The sequence below is a fragment of the Microtus pennsylvanicus genome, chromosome 12, assembly GCF_037038515.1.
Source record: "Microtus pennsylvanicus isolate mMicPen1 chromosome 12, mMicPen1.hap1, whole genome shotgun sequence".
NCBI classification, from domain to species: domain Eukaryota; kingdom Metazoa; phylum Chordata; class Mammalia; order Rodentia; family Cricetidae; genus Microtus; species Microtus pennsylvanicus.
Window position 1 is genome coordinate 17,429,866 of NC_134590.1, and position 20,504 is coordinate 17,450,369.

At 36.2% G+C, this 20,504-nt stretch overlaps 1 protein-coding gene across 2 annotated transcripts; it reads left to right on the forward strand.

The window, feature by feature from the left end:
• Nucleotides 1-210: 210 nt before the first annotated feature.
• On the forward strand, nucleotides 211-16,914 carry LOC142832472 (UDP-glucuronosyltransferase 2B17-like). 2 transcript variants are annotated; one of them, XM_075942914.1, is made up of 6 exons: nucleotides 211-934; nucleotides 2,407-2,555; nucleotides 3,932-4,063; nucleotides 12,439-12,526; nucleotides 12,998-13,217; nucleotides 16,634-16,914. In XM_075942914.1, exons 1-6 carry the CDS (start codon nucleotides 211-213, stop codon nucleotides 16,911-16,913), a joined length of 1,593 nt encoding a protein of 530 aa, XP_075799029.1. In that variant the 3' UTR covers nucleotide 16,914. The 2 variants fall into 2 exon arrangements, with proteins under 2 accessions (XP_075799029.1, XP_075799030.1); XM_075942915.1 differs by lacking the exons at nucleotides 12,439-12,526; nucleotides 12,998-13,217 and having other exon boundaries at nucleotides 16,634-16,764.
• Nucleotides 16,915-20,504: the final 3,590 nt, after the last annotated feature.

Here is a 20,504-nt window from a genome sequence, read left to right on the forward strand (position 1 = left end):
ACAATTGTCATTAAACATTAACATGCTACTATGAATAATTAATATTTGCTTTTACTATCTCCATTAGATCAGAAGTTCAGGGTGGTCATTTAGTGCATTTGCCTTGATCAACTCCAGTTATATTTTAACTCAAGGCTTTTTCTTCTTAGACATAAGAATAAGCGATGACACAGGAGACACACTGTGAACAGAAGACTTTGATGTCCCAAGATGACTGTGAAGTGGATGTCTGTTATGCTGCTCCTGCAGATGAGTTGCTACTTTATACCTGGGAATTGTGGTAAAGTGTTAGTATGGCCAATGGATTTCAGTCACTGGATGAATATAAAGACAATACTGGATGAACTTGTACAGAGGGGTCATGAAGTGACAGTTCTGAGAACTTCAGCTTCCATCGTTCTTGATCCTAGTAAATCACCTGGTCTGAAGTTTGAGAGTTTTTCTACGTCTGTTGGTAAAGATGATCTAGAAAAGTCTTTCACAAGGCTTGTGGATGTATGGATTCATGAGATACCAAGAGATTTGTGTTTATCGTTTTCTCCTTTGCTACAAAACGTGGCTGATGAATTATCTGATAGCTATCTAAGGCTTTGCAAAGACACCGTTTCAAACAAACAACTTATGACAAAACTGCAGGGATCCAAGTTTGATGTCCTTTTCTCAGATGCCATTGCTCCCTGTGGGGAGTTGATAGCTGAACTTCTCCAGATCCCTTTTCTGTACAGTCTTCGCGCCTCTCCTGGTTATACAATGGAAAAGTACAGTGGAAGATTTCTAGTCCCTCCCTCTTATGTACCTATAATTTTGTCGGGACTAGGTGGTCAAATGACTTTCATGGAGAGGGTAAAAAATATGATGTGTATGTTGTATTTTGACTTTTGGTTCCAGACATTTAATGAAAAGAAATGGAGTCAGTTTTACAGTGAAACGTTGGGTAAGTTATGATTCTTATCAGTAGCTATATGACCTAAATTTCACAGTTATTTAAATCTATACTATGTCCATGAAATTCAAAGTGACGTTGCCTTTTATAGGTGATCAAATGTATATGATATTAGCTGTGAAATGCACTGTAAAAGTTCATATTACTGATCAAAGAGAAGCAGTTATCAGACCTGATACTGGAATGCTGCTGAGATACAGAGCCAAAAAGAAAAGCAAGTAGACTTTTCTTAAGTGGTTCTTTACTCATTTTCTGTAATTTTTAATCTATTTTAATAAGTCACTAGCTAATTAAAAAATCAAAATAAATATATATTATGAAATGAGATATTTTACAGATTCCCTATGTATATAACATTACAGAAATTGTTTTCTCTTACCTAGGAAACTAAATTTATTTAAACTAAACTTTGGGATATGAAAACATGCTCAAAGGGTTAAACTTTTATTCTGTTCATTTTGAGTACCTGAGTTCTGTTTCTAGCACCAACCCAGGTCCAGTGTCTCAACGTTGCCTGTAAGTTCCGCTTCAGGGGACCTGCTGCCCTTTTATAGTATCTGCCAATTCCTGAATAAACTTAGTATATATTCACACAGACACACATATTCATAAATAAAAATATAAATTATAAAATAATTTCTCTGTATATCCTAAAGAATTCCTTTACTCTTGTAAGATACTATGTTAGTTCACAGACTTAAAAGTGGAACTGGGGTTTCTACCAACACCATACTTTTTTATTCTGTACTTCCCTAACATCCATTGTTTAAACACTATGGAAGCATGAATACACACGTACCCAGTCTATGTTTTTTTTTGAAGTCCTGTTTTATATTACTCTTAAAAAATATTTCAAAGGCAAGATTGACCAAAATTTCTATTCTCATAATTTCTGAAAATATTTTGATGGTGTTTGTAAGATAAGTACTATTAAATTTCTTAATATGAAACAAAGGTGAACCACTTACCAGAAATTCAACCACTCATAAACTACACAGCTCCTTTAGCAAAAGGGGAAAGAAGGACAAACTACAAACTACCATGACCCTGGGGAAGTTTGGCCATGGTACACGGCGTGAAGTGACTTTTGGACCTGGAATGTGTGTTTATATTTGCCCTGTTCCTTTTAAATAAAGATGGAGAGAGGAGTAAAATGTATGCTCATTGAAGAGTGGCTTAGAGGGCTATTTCAATAAATATTTATTATTTCAAATTAGTGTGGAAACATTAGTTAATTCTTACAGGTTGCTTTGAAAATATACCCAAACTAACATTTATGCATATTATGTGGGCAACAAGTCAATTACACTGCAAATTATGTTATATATCAATAAACACTGGTTTTTAAAAGCACATGTTTCATATCAAGCATATATTCTTCCATCATTTAAGGAAATATATTTTATAATTGAATGACAATCATTCAAGTTCTCCCCTTCTCACTTGCTCATTTCTCCTTCTAGGAAGGCCCACTACCTTAACTGAGACAATAGGCAAAGCAGAAATGTGGCTCATTAGATCCTACTGGGATTTGGAGTTGCCTCGCCCAACCTTACCAAATGTTGACTATGTAGGAGGTCTCCACTGCAAACCTGCTAAACCATTGCCAAAGGTAAATACATTCTTTTTTATCTGATTTTTTTATTTTTATATCTAATCATTTTTATTTGATTTTCTTACTGGTCAACATGATTCTACAGCTTTCATCAGATTTTTCTACCAGGGATAGAGATATAAGAAGTTGACTTACGCATCCTGCTAAGTAGGAGGTCAGTAAACTTAAGATAGAATGTGATAGACTTGGGAAATATTCTTATCAGTGAATTCAATTAGGTCAGTTAATGTACTTAGGTGGTTAGCAATTGGGTAAAGTTCTTACCAAGCAATTATGAGGATATATGTTTGAATCACAACACCCACAAAAAAGCTGGGTGTCCCAGCACAGTGCAATGACATTAGCACTGTTGTTGTAGAAACAGGTTGATACTGGGAGCTTGCTGGCCACTAGTCTGTTAAAAAATGGTAGGATTTGTGTTCAGTGTGAGACAGTCTCAAAACCTATACTGAAGATTGATAGAGATTTTAACTTTTGTCATCTATGTGCTAAACAAAGTCAAGGAACCTGGCCAGCAACCCGACACACACGTATACCTACACACACAGACACGTGTACACATAGGAACTGACACATAAGCACATATACACATGCACAGACACACACACAAGCGCACATACATGTAAACACATGTATACACAAACACACATGTGCACACATGCACACACATATAAACACATGACAAAAGACAGAGAAATTAAGTCAGTTAAACTCATCAGTCATAAACTGCTCATCACTAAAGTTATGATAATCATATATCTGAAGTAATTGTTTGATATCTGAACTAACGACATAGACATAGATTTTCTCCAACCAGTAAATTTTGGATATCAGCTCTGAAAATATCCGATTTATACACAATATCAGAAAATTATAATATACTCTATGGTCATCTTGCAGTTATGTTTGTTTCACAAAGAATCAAAACATTTTATTAATCATAGTAGGATGCTTGTGAAAGCCACCACATATGTACATACTATTACATAAATATTATTTCATCAAATATTAGTTAATAATATTAAATCAGCCATTATAGAAGAAAATTAAAATTTCTGTAGGAAGAAAGTTTGTAAATGAAGGGACAATTTTTGAATGCTTCATAGAATATGCTTGCACTTTTGAATTTTAATTTTGCCTGAATCAAATATTTAGAATACCTGTTGGACAATGTGTGAGTACAGTTTGTGTAGATGCCTGCAAAGTTCAAAGTCTTTGACATTTCCATGCTTGTCTTCTGTATGTTTTAACACCACTATAGTATAGAGTCCTATAAACACTTCAATGTTTATTCTCATTGCTTTTTTTATAAAGGTTTTATAAGTGGTTATTCTACAACTGTATTTTTTTCATGAAATAAACTCTCTTCACAGGAAATGGAAGACTTTGTCCAGTCCTCTGGAGAGCATGGTGTTGTGGTGTTTTCTCTGGGGTCAATGGTCAGTCACATATCAGAAGACAAAGCCAACGCAATTGCATGGGCCCTTGCCAAGATTCCACAAAAGGTGAGGGAAAGTATTTCATGGGAGGTGACCATATACTAAGTCTGTGAACATCTTTGAAAGGTCTGATTATAGAAATGATTCTGTGAAAGGTAAAGTTTTAAGGAAGCTCTAATTTCCCTTAGCCAAAGTTAGAAATTTATATTCACAACAGATGTTTTAACAGTGCAGAAGGTGTTCTTGACCGAGAGTGACTTGGATATAAACACAGTGATCAATGTGGAAACATTCTGAAATGCTGGCATGATGACGACATTGCTATCAAGAGTATGTAGACATAGCCAAACTCTTCAGAGTCACTTGTTCTATTTGTTGATTCCTTAAAGTCCCTGCATTCATTAGATTTTCAGGGGTGAGTTAATTTGTATCTAGTATTTCTACCAGAATAACGAGAAGAATGTGTTGAAAAAGCTTGAAATGCAGCATGACTCAGCATCCTAATTTTGGAGTAGACCTGTTCAGTGTGCTGTTGAGCGAACAATTAAAGAAGGTTGTCTGAGGCTCATCAACTGTCAATCAAAGTACATTTTTGGCTAATTGAGAGGAAATGCAATAAAAAAATCTAATTTTTGTTGACCTGCCAGTTTTTGTAGGAAAAATATCCAAGGGAAAGGTAGAGACAGGTGCTTCTTTCACAGTGATGTCTGCATCATAAAAGATGAAACTCTCCACTCTGCTCTTAACCAGGAAGAGTGAAAGTTCTATAAGTCAAGGAAGATATAGGAAAATAAGAAAGGAACCGAAGGAACATAAGGAAAAAAATAAAGATTCACATCACTCTCTTCATAAAGCATACTGCAAAGTAATTTTCTATGGATTGAATTTGAATGTTTATGAATGTTTTTAAGTTTTGTAGTGGAAGAGCCTCTGTTTATTCACCTGAATTAATTTTTTGATGTTATCTTTAGTTGATTTTATCAGTCACATCGCAAATTCATGTTAGCTATGTGGCTAAAGCTTGATTGTATGAGATCTGTCTGAGAATTTCAACATTAGCATGTATTGTAGGCTTCAGCTTGAGACTGGTTTTTCTGCCACAGAGTACCCATGAGTATTTGGGGTACACATCTGTTCTTGAAAGGACCTTTTTAGGGGTACCAAGTAGAAAGGCTAGAGAAGGGATGATTTAGGGAAGATCGATGTAGGGGGATGAATGTGACCTCCCAAAGAAGTGAAGAAAAAGGAAATGTCAGTTTCACTTTCTATGGTCATCTTCATCGTATACATGGCAGATCGAGACCCAATGTGCAGGCATGTTCTCAGCCTATTGGTCTGCATAAATAACTTTACAAAGAACAAAAGTCTTTGTGGGAGAAGGTAGCACAGCAAGTTGAATGTTTTATTTTTAAACCTAAACTGTCCCTGCTCCAGGAGTACTGAGACCTGGGAGAATGGGACTGAAAATGAAGCAGAATAAAGTCTTAGACAGTTGACAACTTTATTCAGAGAATCAGGCAACGTATACCCTGAAGGTTAAGAAAGGTCTTATGAGCAAAACATACATGAGTTAAAGCTGTATACAATCATAATGAGAAACCCTGTGCGGCAAAAACATGTTTTTCCACAGAGGCACACAAAGAGCAGGCTACACATTATCTGGATAACAGCAGCAAGCAGTAGTGGTTACCCTGAAGTAGATCCACTCCTTTCTACTACATCTGGGAGAAGGGCAAAAACACAGTCCAAGAAATAATAGGATAAGAAGATAAATGTAAAATACTGTTCTATCCTTCATAGTAATGTTTAAATAAAATTCAAAACCCATATATTTCTGTAACTATCTTTAAAACTGATTGTAAGTCAGACATAATATAGTACAGCAAGGATCAAAGCCATATGATTGTTGACATTGGGTCCTCCCCTGATTTACTGATTGAACAAGAAAAGGAAAGTAAGAAATTAGTGTTGTATGGACCTTATGGTATAAATAAATCCATTCTAAAGGTTTATTCTTTTGTGCTACACTTCCTCTAGGAGACAATTGAGTAGTGAAAATAAGTTTAAAGACAGCAAAAGATGCACACTGTGGGGGCCCATTGAGCAAACGTCAGAGAACTCAAGCCTATTTCTGTTTCTTTAAGGATAAGATAGGTTTGGGCCAGGGATTTACCACCAAGAGCATACTTGGTCTATGGTGTAGCGTAGCCACTGAATGTCCTGCCTAAAACATCAGAGTACTTAACTCAGTAAATAGTGAGTTGACATCTGAAGAATTGAAGCAAACAATTGTCCTATTTTTCCTTTGTGCCATGTTAAATCAGTCTTTTGCCTTCTTCCCCCTTTGTTGGATTGGGTTATATAAGCATATGAAAAACAAAGATGGGCAAATTCAGTATTCGGTATTCCTGCTGCTATCCTAATGTCCCTGTACGTCTTTCATATCTCTGTTCTTCCTACCTAAGTTTTCTAATCCATGTGCTGCTACTGTGGAATGTGCAAAACCTGTCAAGGCTGAACCCCGACAGATGTCACCCCAAAAGATGTCACTCCAAATTGTGGCTATGACGCTACACAATATACAATGCCTCTTTTAATTTAAAATGGAATAATTATCATTCTTTTGTTACCACTCAAGATAAAGCTAACAACTATACAATGCTTTCTCTCCTTTCAGAGTTTTAGATAGATTGGCTAGGTCATAATTAGGCATTCATAAAATGGTATACAGAAAATTAACATACCCTAATGGTTTTTGAAAAGCATTGAATATTTTTAAATTTTCTAATGGACATTTGTGGGCGAGAGAGGGGGGTGTTGCTTAGCAGTTGTTCTAGTAACTAGTTATCTCAGGTATTACATAGTGTCTCATTGCTGTACTTTTTCATGTGTAATAATAAGCACATATTTATGTAGTATATCCTGACTTATGTCCTATATGGATTGTAGCTCTTTCTCTTTGGGGAAGACTAACAGGACATCATCCACATAATTAATAATATTGAAAATAAAAAGATAAGGAAAGGATATAACTTTTCTAAGTTATGCTGGAGAAGAATATTTATTATAGATATAATAGCCAGAGGCAGGGACAGTGACATCTTGAAGAGTCCAGAGAGGTCATGACCAGAATGAGCTGGGCCAAATGTGGAGAGGGGAGAGGAAAGCGGAGACAGGAGAGAGGGGAATTAGGTGAAGCAGCCTGGAGACCAAAAGCATGCAAAAGAACAGGTAATCATAATGGTTGGGTTATGTAGGGAAGAACAACCCAGCACCTTGAGGTGGAGAGTTCAAGATAGGGGGCAGGGTAGTCAGCCAGGAGGGTCTCACAGATAGGGACTGGAGGATACAGGGAAAACAGGCAGCCAGGTCAATTTTGCAATATTAGATAAGCACGTTAGCAATTTGTCCAAAATTTGAAGCTAACAAATCTAAGCCCACCCAAGGGAAGACCTCCCTCACAGGCTCTAAATCATTGGTGTATATTGTTGACACATAATAGGGGATTTTGTCATGTCTTGGGTTAATACAGTCCATTAATAGCATAACTGAGATCCTTTATGGTTGATTGAAGGAATAGAAAAGCCAATATGTACCTTATTATGAGAATGAATATGTATAGTAAAAAAAAACACATTTTTTACAAATGAAAAACTATTAAAGGCCAACAATAGCTGTCTTTAGGTAAACCAGGCTGTAAAGATTCTATTGGCCACATGGTAGCATTAACATTTCACAAGTCAATCATCCATCTCCATTTCTCAGATTAGTATTTAATTAAAAGAAAAAGCATTCCAGGAAGAAATTGGGGACTTTTTGTGCCCATTTTTCACTGTTCTCTGACAACCTTGTGACGAGCCAATATCTTTTCCTCAGAAACGGGACATCGAGATGTCCAGATAGGGCCACTAGGCTTTTATATAATTTTTGACTCCTATGAAATACTAAGTCATACTTATGTTCCAATCTACTTGGGAATATAGGCCCCATAATATCTTGCATCTGTTTTCCTAGTATTTTTCATTTTTGACAACTCAAACTTTCATTAGAATTTCAAATGTGGAGAATTAGATGTGGAAATAGAGATCTCTGCATGAGACTGTTGGAGAAAGCCTCTTTACCAAAATTAATCAGAATATGAATAATACGAGGCTTGAGGATTTCCATTATGTCTTGTAATTTTGTAACATTCTGTTTAATCTCTTAGAACTCATAGTTCCCAAACCTATTAGGGTTGAATTTATCCCCTGAAACAAGCCATCCAGGTGGCCATTATTCCATGGTTATACTAGAAACCTCAGTCTGATCATAACTAAATAATACTGTAAACATTATTCCCTTTCATTTTAAGTCCAATAATAGTTTATCATTTTTCCTTTGGTAAGGTTCTTAAATCTACATAGTCTTACTTGTCCTGAGAACTTGCTCACAAAACACGTTTCTTTGTGAAGGGTTATATAGACAATAGTAATAACTGCAATTTTCCTTCTGCCTTAAATGACCAATTAGTAGGCACTGTATTCGTGACTGCAGTTTCCCCTGTTAAATCTTCACCAGTGATTCCTGTATGAACTATGATTGGATTCATGGATAAACTACTGCAACCCAATAAAAGTCTAACCCTTTGAGGCAGTATAAGTCCCCAATATTCTGTGTGTAAGCTTAAAGGACATTGAAGGGGGAAACGGCAATAATTAAGGGCTAGGACTACCAATAACAGCACCTCCTTGAATGACCCTTAAAACGAAAGACTAGTTTGATTATAATCTGAAGTCTGGTACAATGTTGTTATTTTTGCCTTAAAAGCCTCTAATTTTGTGGGGCTTTTAGACAAACTCTAAACATGTTTTCCTACTATTAGCTGGTATTGTTTTTGTTGTCAGGCTGTGTATTCCCATCCTTACCAAATTTGGTTCCATATGTCTTAAACCAGTGTTTTTCTTCCTTGCATATAGGGTAAAATCTAGAACTCATTGATTCTGAACTTACTATTGTAGGAGCAATTTACTTTGCTTCTTCAAGTGGCCACTTTCCTAGCATCTATTTTAGTACTGCATAGAGTTTTATACCAGGTAATTTTGCTTTATGTTTGTAGATCTTTACATTCTGAAGTTAATTTACTTTGGAAAATCCAGACCATTTTCTATCTCTCTTTGAGGCATAATTAATCCTTGAAAACCTTTATCAACATTATCAAAAGATAAGTGTTTTAATAATAACACTTGAATTTGTTCCCCCTTTGCTATATTTTCAATAGTATCTTTGAGTTTCTCTATGAAATCAACCATAAGGCTCAGAAGGACTTTGTATATCTACTACATTCTTATACCTGATGTCAGATTCCATATCAGCTAAATCCAGGAAGCCATAGCTACATCTCTAATGTGGGAGAGAGCTGTCGGAAGCATATTATGCAGCTGATAATCTGTTGATACAAATATACCACACCCTGTCAGCATTTCATGTATGACATTTAGGATTACCCCAATCTTAGTTCTAGAACTTTTTATGGGCTTTACCTGCAAACCACACTTGCCACTGAAGAAGTCTTAAAGGGCTAAAAACCGTTTAGCAATTATATAAAAACCATACAGCAACCATTGTGCATTATAGTTCAAACCAAAACAATTCATAACCACATGGAGCAGTAAACCCACAGGAAGCACAAGCCTTCTTAAAATCTTTTATTTTATCCATATGTATGTAATTCATGATAAGCACTTTGATTTTGTTGAAATTATCCTGGAAACACAAAACTGAGCTCATGACCAGGGAGGAATTGGTAAATTAATTCCTTTTTCCCGCCATGCTCGACCTTGTCTAGGTTGTAAGCTTAGCTATTTTATAGGCTCTCCAAAATCTTCATCAAAATTAGAAAGAATGCAAAATTATATTGATTATCAGATTCCTTACCCCATGCTTCAGAAGTGCCTTTAGGCAATACAGAAAACATTTTTAAAGGAGACTCCAAAAGTTGAGCTGAGGTAGCCATCACCTGCATAGTTGACAGTGGTGCTGTATTTACTTTGATTTTACCTACACTGGGAAATTTTCCTTCTTTCCTAATTTTAATATGGTGTCATCCAGTTTATATTCATGCAAGAAATTAGTCATTTCTTCCTCATGCTTAAAAACCTCCTTATCTTTCTTTAGTATTTAAATTCATAATAGTTCAAATCTATGACTAAGTCACCCCAAATTGAATGGGAATCTCTTCCCCTTATTTATATGCCTTTACAATATTCTGTCAGATACTTCTTCATCTAAACCACCTTCTCTTGAAAACTTGGTGTTATAATGATGAGGAATAGTGAACTCTATTCAGAGAATCAGAAAGTGTATACACTGAGGGTTTAGAAAGGTCATATAAGTAAAGGTCACATGAGTTGAAGCTGTATATGATCAGTATGATAAGCCATGTGTCACAAAAGAATTTTCCATAGAGTGTTACTTAAGTTTTCATTGCTCTGAAGAGACATCATGACCATGGCATCTGTAATGAAAAAATACACTTAAATGTGGTAGCTCATTTAACCATTATCATCATGAAGGGAAGAATGGCACCATGCAGGCAAACATGGTGCTCGAGGTGAGCATGCTACATCTTGCAGGAAACAGGAAGTGCCAGGTGTGAATTTAACAAAGATAAGCCTGAGGAAAAGCCTCCATCACAGGCTCTAAAACCTTTTCTGCATAGAATAGACACATAATAGGGATTTGTGTCCTGCCTTAAAGTAATAAAGTACAGATATCAGAGCTGAGTTCCTTTATGATTGAATGAAGGAAGACAAAAGCCAAACCGCACCTTATCATCAGGATGAATATGTATAGTATAAAAGCAATCTTAAATAAATGCAAAACTACTAAAGGCCAATCTAACCATAACTGTCGCTATGTAAAACAGACTGTAAAACTACCATTGGTCACATGGTGGCATTAACATTTCATAAGTCATTCAATCATGTCCATTTGCCACATTATTTTTAAATTATAAAACCAGGAGAATTCTAGGGAGAAAAAAAGGTCTCTATGTGCCTATTCTCCACTGTTCTCTGACAACCTGTGGAAGAGCCCATATATTTCCTGTAGAAACATACCAGACAGGGTCACTAGATTTTATGTAATTTTGACTCCTTTGAAAAACTCAAGTCATGTTTATATTCTTGTCCATATAGGCTCCATGACCACTTATAACTCTTTTCCTAGTCTTTTCATTTTTAATAACTCAATATTTTCATCAACCACTCTGATTGTGAAGTCAACTGAAAATCACAGGGAGGTAAGCTTGAGGCAAAGAGACCTCAAAGCTCATTCCAGTGTGACATACTTCATCCAGCAAGGCCACATCTCTTGATATTGCCACTCCCATAGGGGGCCATTTTCTAATAAACCACAACAGAGATGCACAAAGGGCAGTGTAAACTTTATCTGGATGTCAATATCAAGTGGTTGTGGTTAACCTGAAACAGATCCACTCATATTTGCTATACCTGGAAGGAGGGTGAAACACACTTACCAAAAACAATCTAGCATTTTGAAGAAATTGAGGTCACAAGACTATTGTTTTGTTTTCTTAGAGTGCTCTCGCAAGCACTCAGAATTCTGCTCATGTGACTCCATTCCTGGATCATGTTCCAAAACTACACTATGTAAAATTACTCCCTGGATGGGCCAGATGACTCCATATTCCAATTGGTCAACACAATGGCACTGTTTCAAAGAACTTCAGACCAGAGAGAATTGTGGATCAGAAATATTTGTCATGAATAAATAATCAAAGATACAAACTTGAAATTCAATGAAAATAACAAAGAACAGGTGAATAAAAGTAATTGCCCCAAAGCATTTAAAATATAACGGTGTTTAAAGTAGACTATTAGAACAGTCAAAATATGTTTATATAAAATATCAATTATTAGCAATGTGCCATTCTTCTCTGTGATTGAATTATATCACCATGAGAGTGTATTAAATATTTTCATGCATTATTATCTATCTCATTTGTGTAAACATCTCTGCTTAGAAAAATGATGGTGATGTTCAACTTGCCTGAATGTAAACATAAGAACAGATTTTGCTGTCACAATCTTCTTCTCAGTCACTCTATAGTTTGCAATATTTACCCTTTCTGATATCATCATTCCTCCTATGGGAGGTATTTACCTATGTTATAATTAAACATAAAAAGATCTATTTTTATAATTTGTTTTTGAAATTATAATCCAATTGCATTATATCTCCCTTTTCATTATTCCTCCAAATTTTCTCATATCCATTCTCCTTGCTCTCTTTCAAATTCATAGCATCATTTTTATTAATGCTATTCCATATATATATGCATATGTACATATGTCTATACTCCCAAATATAAATTATTCAGTCTGTATATTGTATAATGCTAAATTTTGCTCCATAGATAAAGATTATTTACTCTTTAACAGGTTCTTTGGAGATTTGAGGGCAAAACACCAGACACCTTAGGATCCAATACCAGAGTTTACAAATGGCTCCCCCAGAATGACCTTCTAGGTAAGACTCTAGGAACAAACCTATCCTAGTTGACTTCAAAATCCTTTATATGACACTTGGTGAACGTATTATTTATTTAAGATAATAAGTTCTGGTATGCAGTTGGTCTTTTTTAATACTCATTTTCTCTTAACTACCATGCACCCCATATGCTCAACTGGGAATCAAAATTTCATAGTTGAACTCTCAAGTCGAAGCAATTCTCCAAAATATCTCTCTGTAAATTTAGTTTCTTCTCACTCTGAGAGAAGAAAACATTTTACCAAGGTAATGCATATTTGACTCTTCACATAGGTTTTCTTGAGATGAGAAGTGAGGGGAAACAAAAGTTGTGTGGTAAAATAAATTAATAAAGTGAATTAAGTAAAATTAATCTTCATGTAGAAAATCTTTCAGTTCCTGATAGTGCACATTTCTCATTTCATGTCTAAGACTGCTAATTAATGTCAACCTTAATTCATGTTATTCTAGGTCATCCAAAAACCAAAGCCTTTGTAACTCATGGTGGAGCCAATGGAATCTATGAGGCGATCCATTTTGGAATCCCTATGATTGGCATTCCTTTGTTTGCAGAGCAGTATGATAATATTGCCTACATGGTAGCCAAAGGAGCAGCTGTTTCATTAGATTTCAGAACAATGACAAGGACGGATTTTCTCAATGCACTGGAGACTGTGATAGATAATGCTTTGTGAGTATAAACTATAAAAAATAAATGTTTTTATTTGTTTATCATTAATCATGATTCTTACTGAAGGCCAAAGGTGCAGAAATTACCCTGAAAGCAAAAATATTGGAAAGAAGAAAGACATATTAGGGAATAATTCAGTGTCAGAGGTTTTTCCCTTTTTTGTTATTACTTTTTATTTCCATGTTGTGCCATATATATCTTTCCTATGTAAATCATACTGCTCCTAAATGTGTAATTCTTCTACTTATTCCTCCAAACAGCTTGTCCAGCAGGCATTTGGCACCAGCTCTGGATAATTTTTATTTTTAATTCTTTTAGTAAAGTAATTGGTCAGAGTTTTAAGGATAGTATAAATCTTAAATAGCCAATAAGTGAAGTGAAATGAAATGTTGGAGCAAAGAACTATTTATTTATTTATTATTTGCTGCCCAGACCCAAAATAATCACACATACACTATATTAATCAAATCACTGTTTTGCTCATTAGGTCTAGCTTCTAATTGTCTAACGCTTAAATATTAATTTTATCCATTTCTATTAATCTGTATATAACCATATGGCAGTGGCTTACAGGCAAATTTTCAGCACATCTGTCACCAGCAGCAGCTCCATGGCATCTCTTTGACTCCGACTTCCTCATCCCATGCTATAGGCCAAGCCAGTTCTTTATTTGTTAACCAATAAAAGCAACACACAGACAGAGGACCTCCTACACCATTTCCCCTTTTCTGTTTAAACTAAAAGGAAGGCTTTAACATAGTAAATTACATTTAATAAAACAGTTATGAAGCAAGAATTACAGCTACAATATTTATATCTTTTATCATAACTAAGTAAAACTATAGGTATACATTCTTCAATTCCATCAAAGACTCCAGAAGGATATGACATTACCTAAGTAAACAGGAGGCACACTGTAAGCAACTTCTGAAACTGTAGAATTGAAAAAGACATCTCACTGCATGGACAGTCACCCAAAGTTCTTCTGTATTGTAGGGGCATCCATCTTCAGCCTACAGTCCAATAGTATCCAGCAGACTTTTTGATGAAGCAGGAAATCTTAAAGACACTTCTGCCTATATTGGCTGTTTGCCAGTCACTTTCTTCTGTGTCCTACAGAATGTCTGGCAGACTCTTTCATGTAGCAGGAACCCCCCCCCCCCAAAAATATTTTGCCTTTAGACAAGTTCAGCAGTCATTTCTCTGTGGGTCCTGCATGTCCAGTTTATGCAGCTATGCAAGAGCAGTTTCTTGCCCAAATGGCTAACAAACACCAGAAGGAGCCTCTTCGACGCCCATCTTCTTCGTGAAGTAGATTGTGCTGCCAGGTGCAGATGTGTCTCATTGTCATGAAAAGTCCTATTTTCTTAAAAAATTTAAATGACATATTCTGCAGGTCTCTGAAAGATTTCAAGAATACCTAAATGAAATATCTCTCTATATATCTATAAAACCTAACATGATTACAAGCTTGACTATTATAGATGACTATCTATTAACCTATATTTCTTAGTTATACATTACATTTTTAAATGAACTACATAATCACAATACCTTAATCATGAGCAGAAAAATAGATGTGGTACCAGATATAGTATACCTAGAAGCCATAGGAAAATATTACAACAGAGAAGTTGAATGTTATAAAAGAGATAGGTATCATTTATGAAAGTTGTAACTTTCTACATCAAAATACCACAGATATTAACCCTTAAAGTAAGGGATGGTTAGATATTTAAATATACAACCTATCTTAGGATAAATTTAAATAATGAAAACCTATTACTGTAAAGCAAATTAACATGTTGATAATTATTTTTCTTTGATTGAAAACTCCATTTGGAGTTTTCATGTTAGCATGGCTTACTGGTATCATCCTTATTCAAAAATTTGGAAGAAGCTACTTTTTTGTTTCCAGTCACTCAGCCTCAAAATAACCAATCAGAAACTATATTAATTACAACACTAGTTGGCCTATTTGCATATGCATATTTCTTGCTAGCTCTTATATCTTAAATCAACCCACTTTTATTAATCTATATATCACCACTTGGTTTTGGCCTATCAATAGGTGTCTGTAATCTGTCTCTTCAGGGGGAGGCATGACTTCTCTTCTTTCTCCCAGAAGTCAGTTTAGATTTCCCTGCCTAGCTCTGTTAAGCCCTCTCTTGGGCCCAAGTCACTTCTTCGTATGCCTATCTTATTTACAGAATGCTATGATAATACTGCTTAATTATTTTTAATATTTACACAAAAAAATCCATGAGAAGATCTTGTTTAGGTACCTTCGTTGTTGAGACTTCATGAGTGCATTTTATCAAAAAAAACAACTTTACAGCAGTACCCTCTGGCTTTTAAAGTCTTTTAGTCCTCTCTACTGTTTTATACCACAAAAGCTAGTTTTCGGGTAAAGGGATGTCAAGTCAGTTCTAGCTGAAGGATCTCTGAGCTCTGCTTCTGAATGGAATGCTCATTGAGCAGTAGAAACTTACTTTCCACCTTTGGAGAATAAGCAACATCAAAGGCTCAATGTTTAGGGAGTTTCTTTGACAGACCTGGCCAACCTCTTAAAAAATTAGGCTTGAAAGATGACACTCTTGATAAGCAAAGGTCTACCCTAACAGAGGATAAAATTTCTGTTCCTAACACTTACATCAGTTGGTAACTCTAACGACAGTAGATCCCATAACACACACACACACACAAACACACACACACATACAAACATAACACACAGTTTACATACTTTACACACATATTCTCCCACGCACATATTTAAAAGTAATATCAAAAATTTACTGTGATTATTCTTTACAATAAGAGTAATGAAAGTAATAATATTCTTCCTATTAATTTGTTAAATATTTGATAACCTTAATTAAGAAAAACATAAAACCATTGAGAAAGCAGTTATTACAGCTAATTAATAAAAACCAAGACACATTTGCAATTAAAACCACTAATCATTGATAGCTGTACCATAAAAATGTCATTTCAATCTTTATCAACTTTACACACATATGCACCACCATGAGGAATTGAGAGCAATTTACCTTCTAATTATAAATGCTGACACTATTACAAATTTTGCACACAAAATTTACTAATAATTGCTTATGGGTAACTGAAGCTTTATATGCTCAAATAATATCTCATTTTGATTTATTTTGTATTTAAGACTTAGCAGTTTTTAAATTCAACTTTAGTAATAACTTGATCTTTATTATTATTGTGACATGCTTAATCTTGTATGCTCAAGGAACTCAGACATGCTCCGGAAGATCTTTCTAGTCATGAACATGAAACAAAATATATTTTCATTCTATAGTGTAATGATCTTTAATGTTTACACAAAAATTTACATATGTATATTTTTCATTTCTTATGTAAGTTGATGTCTGTTTTCCTTCTTTCAGCTATAAAGAGAATGCTATGTGGCTGTCGACCATTCACCATGACCAGCCCATGAAACCCCTAGACAGAGTCATCTTCTGGATTGAGTTTGTCATGCGCCACAAAGGGGCCAAGCACCTGAGGCCACTTGCACACAACCTCACCTGGTACCAGTACCACTCTCTGGATGTGATTGGATTCCTACTGGCCTGTGTGGCAGCCATAGCTTTCCTTGCCATAAAATCCTTCTTATTCATTTATCAAATGTTTGTAAAGACAGGAAAGAAAATGAAGAGAGAGTAGAGTTCATTGAGAAGGCATAAGAACTACATTTCAGCATCGTTCTAGTTTATGAACAACCTTCTGAGCATTCATTGATTACTCTATCAAGGCATAACTTCATTAGACTGAAAGGGGTAAATAATGCAATTATATTATAATTTTACAAAATGAATGACATAATAAAAAAGGCTGAGCAAATGATAAGGAATAACCAAGTAAGCAGAGTTCCTCCATGGTATCAGCTTCAGTTCTGCCTCCTGAGTCCTGCCTTGAACTTCTCATCTACTTTCTTCAGCAATGAAAAGGAATCTATGAGATGAAATAAACCCTCTTCTGTATCAAACAAAAATGAAAATTTAAAAACTAAGGAGAGGCCTTGGCATGATTCAGGGCATGCAGCATTATGATGAGCAAATATTTGGTGGAGAGGTGAGACAGAAAGGGAAGTGGGAGCAGTTTGTTCTCTGTGAAGACAGGTGGGACTGTAGGTGTGAAGGCAGCAAAGAACGGCCTGATGTGAAAGGTCTGAACTGCTATTGGAGGCCATGGTGTTATCTAAACCTGTGCTGCTAGAGTAGGCCATGATCTTCTGTAGCAGGGTTCTGTGACAACGTCCATGAAATGTGGACCTCCTTGGTCTGGGCTCCCATTTGAAGCCATGATGTTGTCAGAGTATGGTGCTGAGCTGATCCAGCCATCACACAGTAGCATGAGCAGTGATACAAGTGCAAAAAAGATGGCCCTGTCCCTTGCCTTGGTATTGTGGGGGAGAGACATGGCCCCAATGGTGTGTACATGGGAGAACTAAACCCAATTGCTGGCCACAGGACTAGGGTGAGCTAGCCCTGCAACTTACCTGAGCAGCTAGGAAGAACTGGCCCTAAACGAAGGTGTGAATGATGATGGTGTCGTTAGTGTGGGAAAGTTGGTCCTTACCACTCATCGTGTATCTTGCCATTGTCAGACAGTTGGCCCTGGTGACGTGGGTGAGGAACAGCTAATCCTGATTGTGTGGATATGGAAAAGCCAGCCTCACCCCTCCCCTGGGCATCATGGTGGAGCTAGCATTGGTGATTATCTCTGCTATCAGTCAGCCCAGATCCCGGGTTTGGAGTTAGCCTACCCAACACCTACCCCATCTATGAGCGACTGGAGTTCATGGGGCAGGTCCTGCAGAACCAGAGTTGCAGGACCTCATGACACAGTGCAGCAACAGGACAGCCCAGAGGAGTGTCAGAGAGGATCCAGCATTGGTAGTGTAGTAGAGCCCAGAGCTCTTGAACCAGTCCGATGACTCATTGCAGCAAACATTCACAAGTAAAGCTGTTTGTTTAAAGAGTACACCGTGTGACACACTGTGAAACACTGCACATTCTACCATGAGACTTTTTTGTAATTTTAATTTTCTATTGTCTTTTTGTGGGGGCAGATACAAGATTGGAAGGAGATCTGAAAGGCCTGAGAAATATTTGTGGCTGTGGTGTATGATATGCAATTCAAAGAATCAATAAAAAATTGTTGGAAAAATTTAAACAAGGAAATAACCCTTATTCTTTTATGAAATAATAGTGTGAAAAAAATTTAAGCAAGTATGGATCTCATCCGCAAAGCCCTTTTCATATTCATACGAGTTGTTATTACAGCTGGGTGTTGAATGATTACATGTGTATGAGGGAGATAGTTCAACAATCAATTCAAAAAACAATAACTGACAAAATTCCTACATCTCATCATAATATTCTACTTATGATCTCAGAACAGGAAAGACAAGGTTAAGAAGACTTGAAAAAAAGAATGATATTGTAATGTAAACGATGGGAAAAAATGTAAATGTAGTCTTTCTTTTTGTTTTATTTGTTTACTTTAATGTTTTGTTTGCTTTTATTATTATTTTTCATTTATTTTCCACACAAACCTCAATTTTCCCTCCCTCCTTTCACCTCCTTACTACCCTCCATCAGTGCCTCCTCCATTAAAAGGGGCAGGTCCCCCATGGGAGTCAGCAAACCAAGGCAGGCCAAGTTGAGACAGGATAAGGTTCCTCCCCTCCATCAAAGCTGGGCAAGGCATCCCAATGCAGGAAATAGGTTCCATTGAGCCAGGTCATGCATCACAGGTAAATGCTGGTTCCACTACTACGGACCCCACTAACAGACCAAGCTTTATTAGTGTCACCCACATACAAGGGCCTAAGTTTGTTCCATGGAGGCTCCGTACCTGTTGGTCCAGAGTCATGAGCTCCCACTAGCTCAGGTCTGCCCTTCTGTTGGTTTCCTTAGTGTTGATAAAGATAAAATAGATGTAAATATTGTAATTTTTACTTGATAACTGTTTTGTTATATATAATTTTGCTATGTTAAAATTAAAGCCTTCCTTTTTTTGTTTAAACAGAAAAGGGGGAAATGATGGAGGAAGGTCATTGGTTAATTAATAAAGAAACTGCTTGTCCCTGATAGGTTAGAACCTAGGTAGGTTGAGTAAATGAACAGAATGCTGGGAGGAAGAGGAAGTGATGTAAGACACCATTTCCTATCCTCTCTGGGGCAGACGTGATGAAGCACCAACCCAGGAAGCACGTAGGCTAGAATCTTCCTGGTAAGCGCACCTTGGGGACTTACCCAATGCTGTTAACAGATTTCACAATATAGTTGTAGGATATATATTCTACCATCAGAACATGATACATTCTCCAGAATCTATCAATCATAAATTAGGCTCACAAAACAATCCTCAGCAAGTTCTAAGAAACCTAAACATTCAGTCTCTCACTATGTACAATCTTTTACAATTTCAACCAAATGGCCACTCTCACATTTTTGTCCAGTACCTTGGCAGTTTGAAAGCCAGAAGAAAGTGATAGATGAAACCAGAACCTTGTGAGGTGGAAGTGTTCAATGTGGTCTCGACTGATCCCATACAGGCTCTATAGCTTCTCAAGCAAATATCAGAAGTTTGTGTTCAGGTCTTTGACTTTTAACCTCTGTTGTAGCTTGAGTTCATTTCCATTGTTTCTGGTCTCCCAGCACATTGTCTTTTCTTTGGTAGCAACTCAATTTATGAATATTTCTCCATATAAAATTCATTTTCTTTCCTCACCTACCTCTTCTCATTTTATATAGTATGTGGATACATGTTTAACATTAGGCAGCCATGTAATCTTTGGAAGAGTAGTGAAAACAGACCATCTTTTACTGATCTGTATAACTAGCTAAAATTGCATATTAACGAGTCTTGGTTTCTTCCTTCATTCCCTCCCTCACTCCTTCTGTCCTTTCTTCCTTCTTTTCTCCTTTTAATCTTGACATCTATTTCTTACAGTGCTTACCGACAGGTTGGAGAGATACACTGTTGAGGCATACATAGCACCAACAGTGAATGATTTCTCATTGTATGTGTCACACAGGCCTCAAAAATATCACAGTAGCTTTTAAATAAAATTCTATTCCTATTCTTCTTTTAGTGCCAAATCTTGAAGTGCACTTGGATTGAATCTCTGACTACTGTAGAACCATTAGAAAGAAGATTTGGATTGTCACTAATTTTAGCCTCTGAAAAACACTTAATGTTTATTGTCTAGGCAAAATATATCCTCTAAAGACAATGGATAAACAA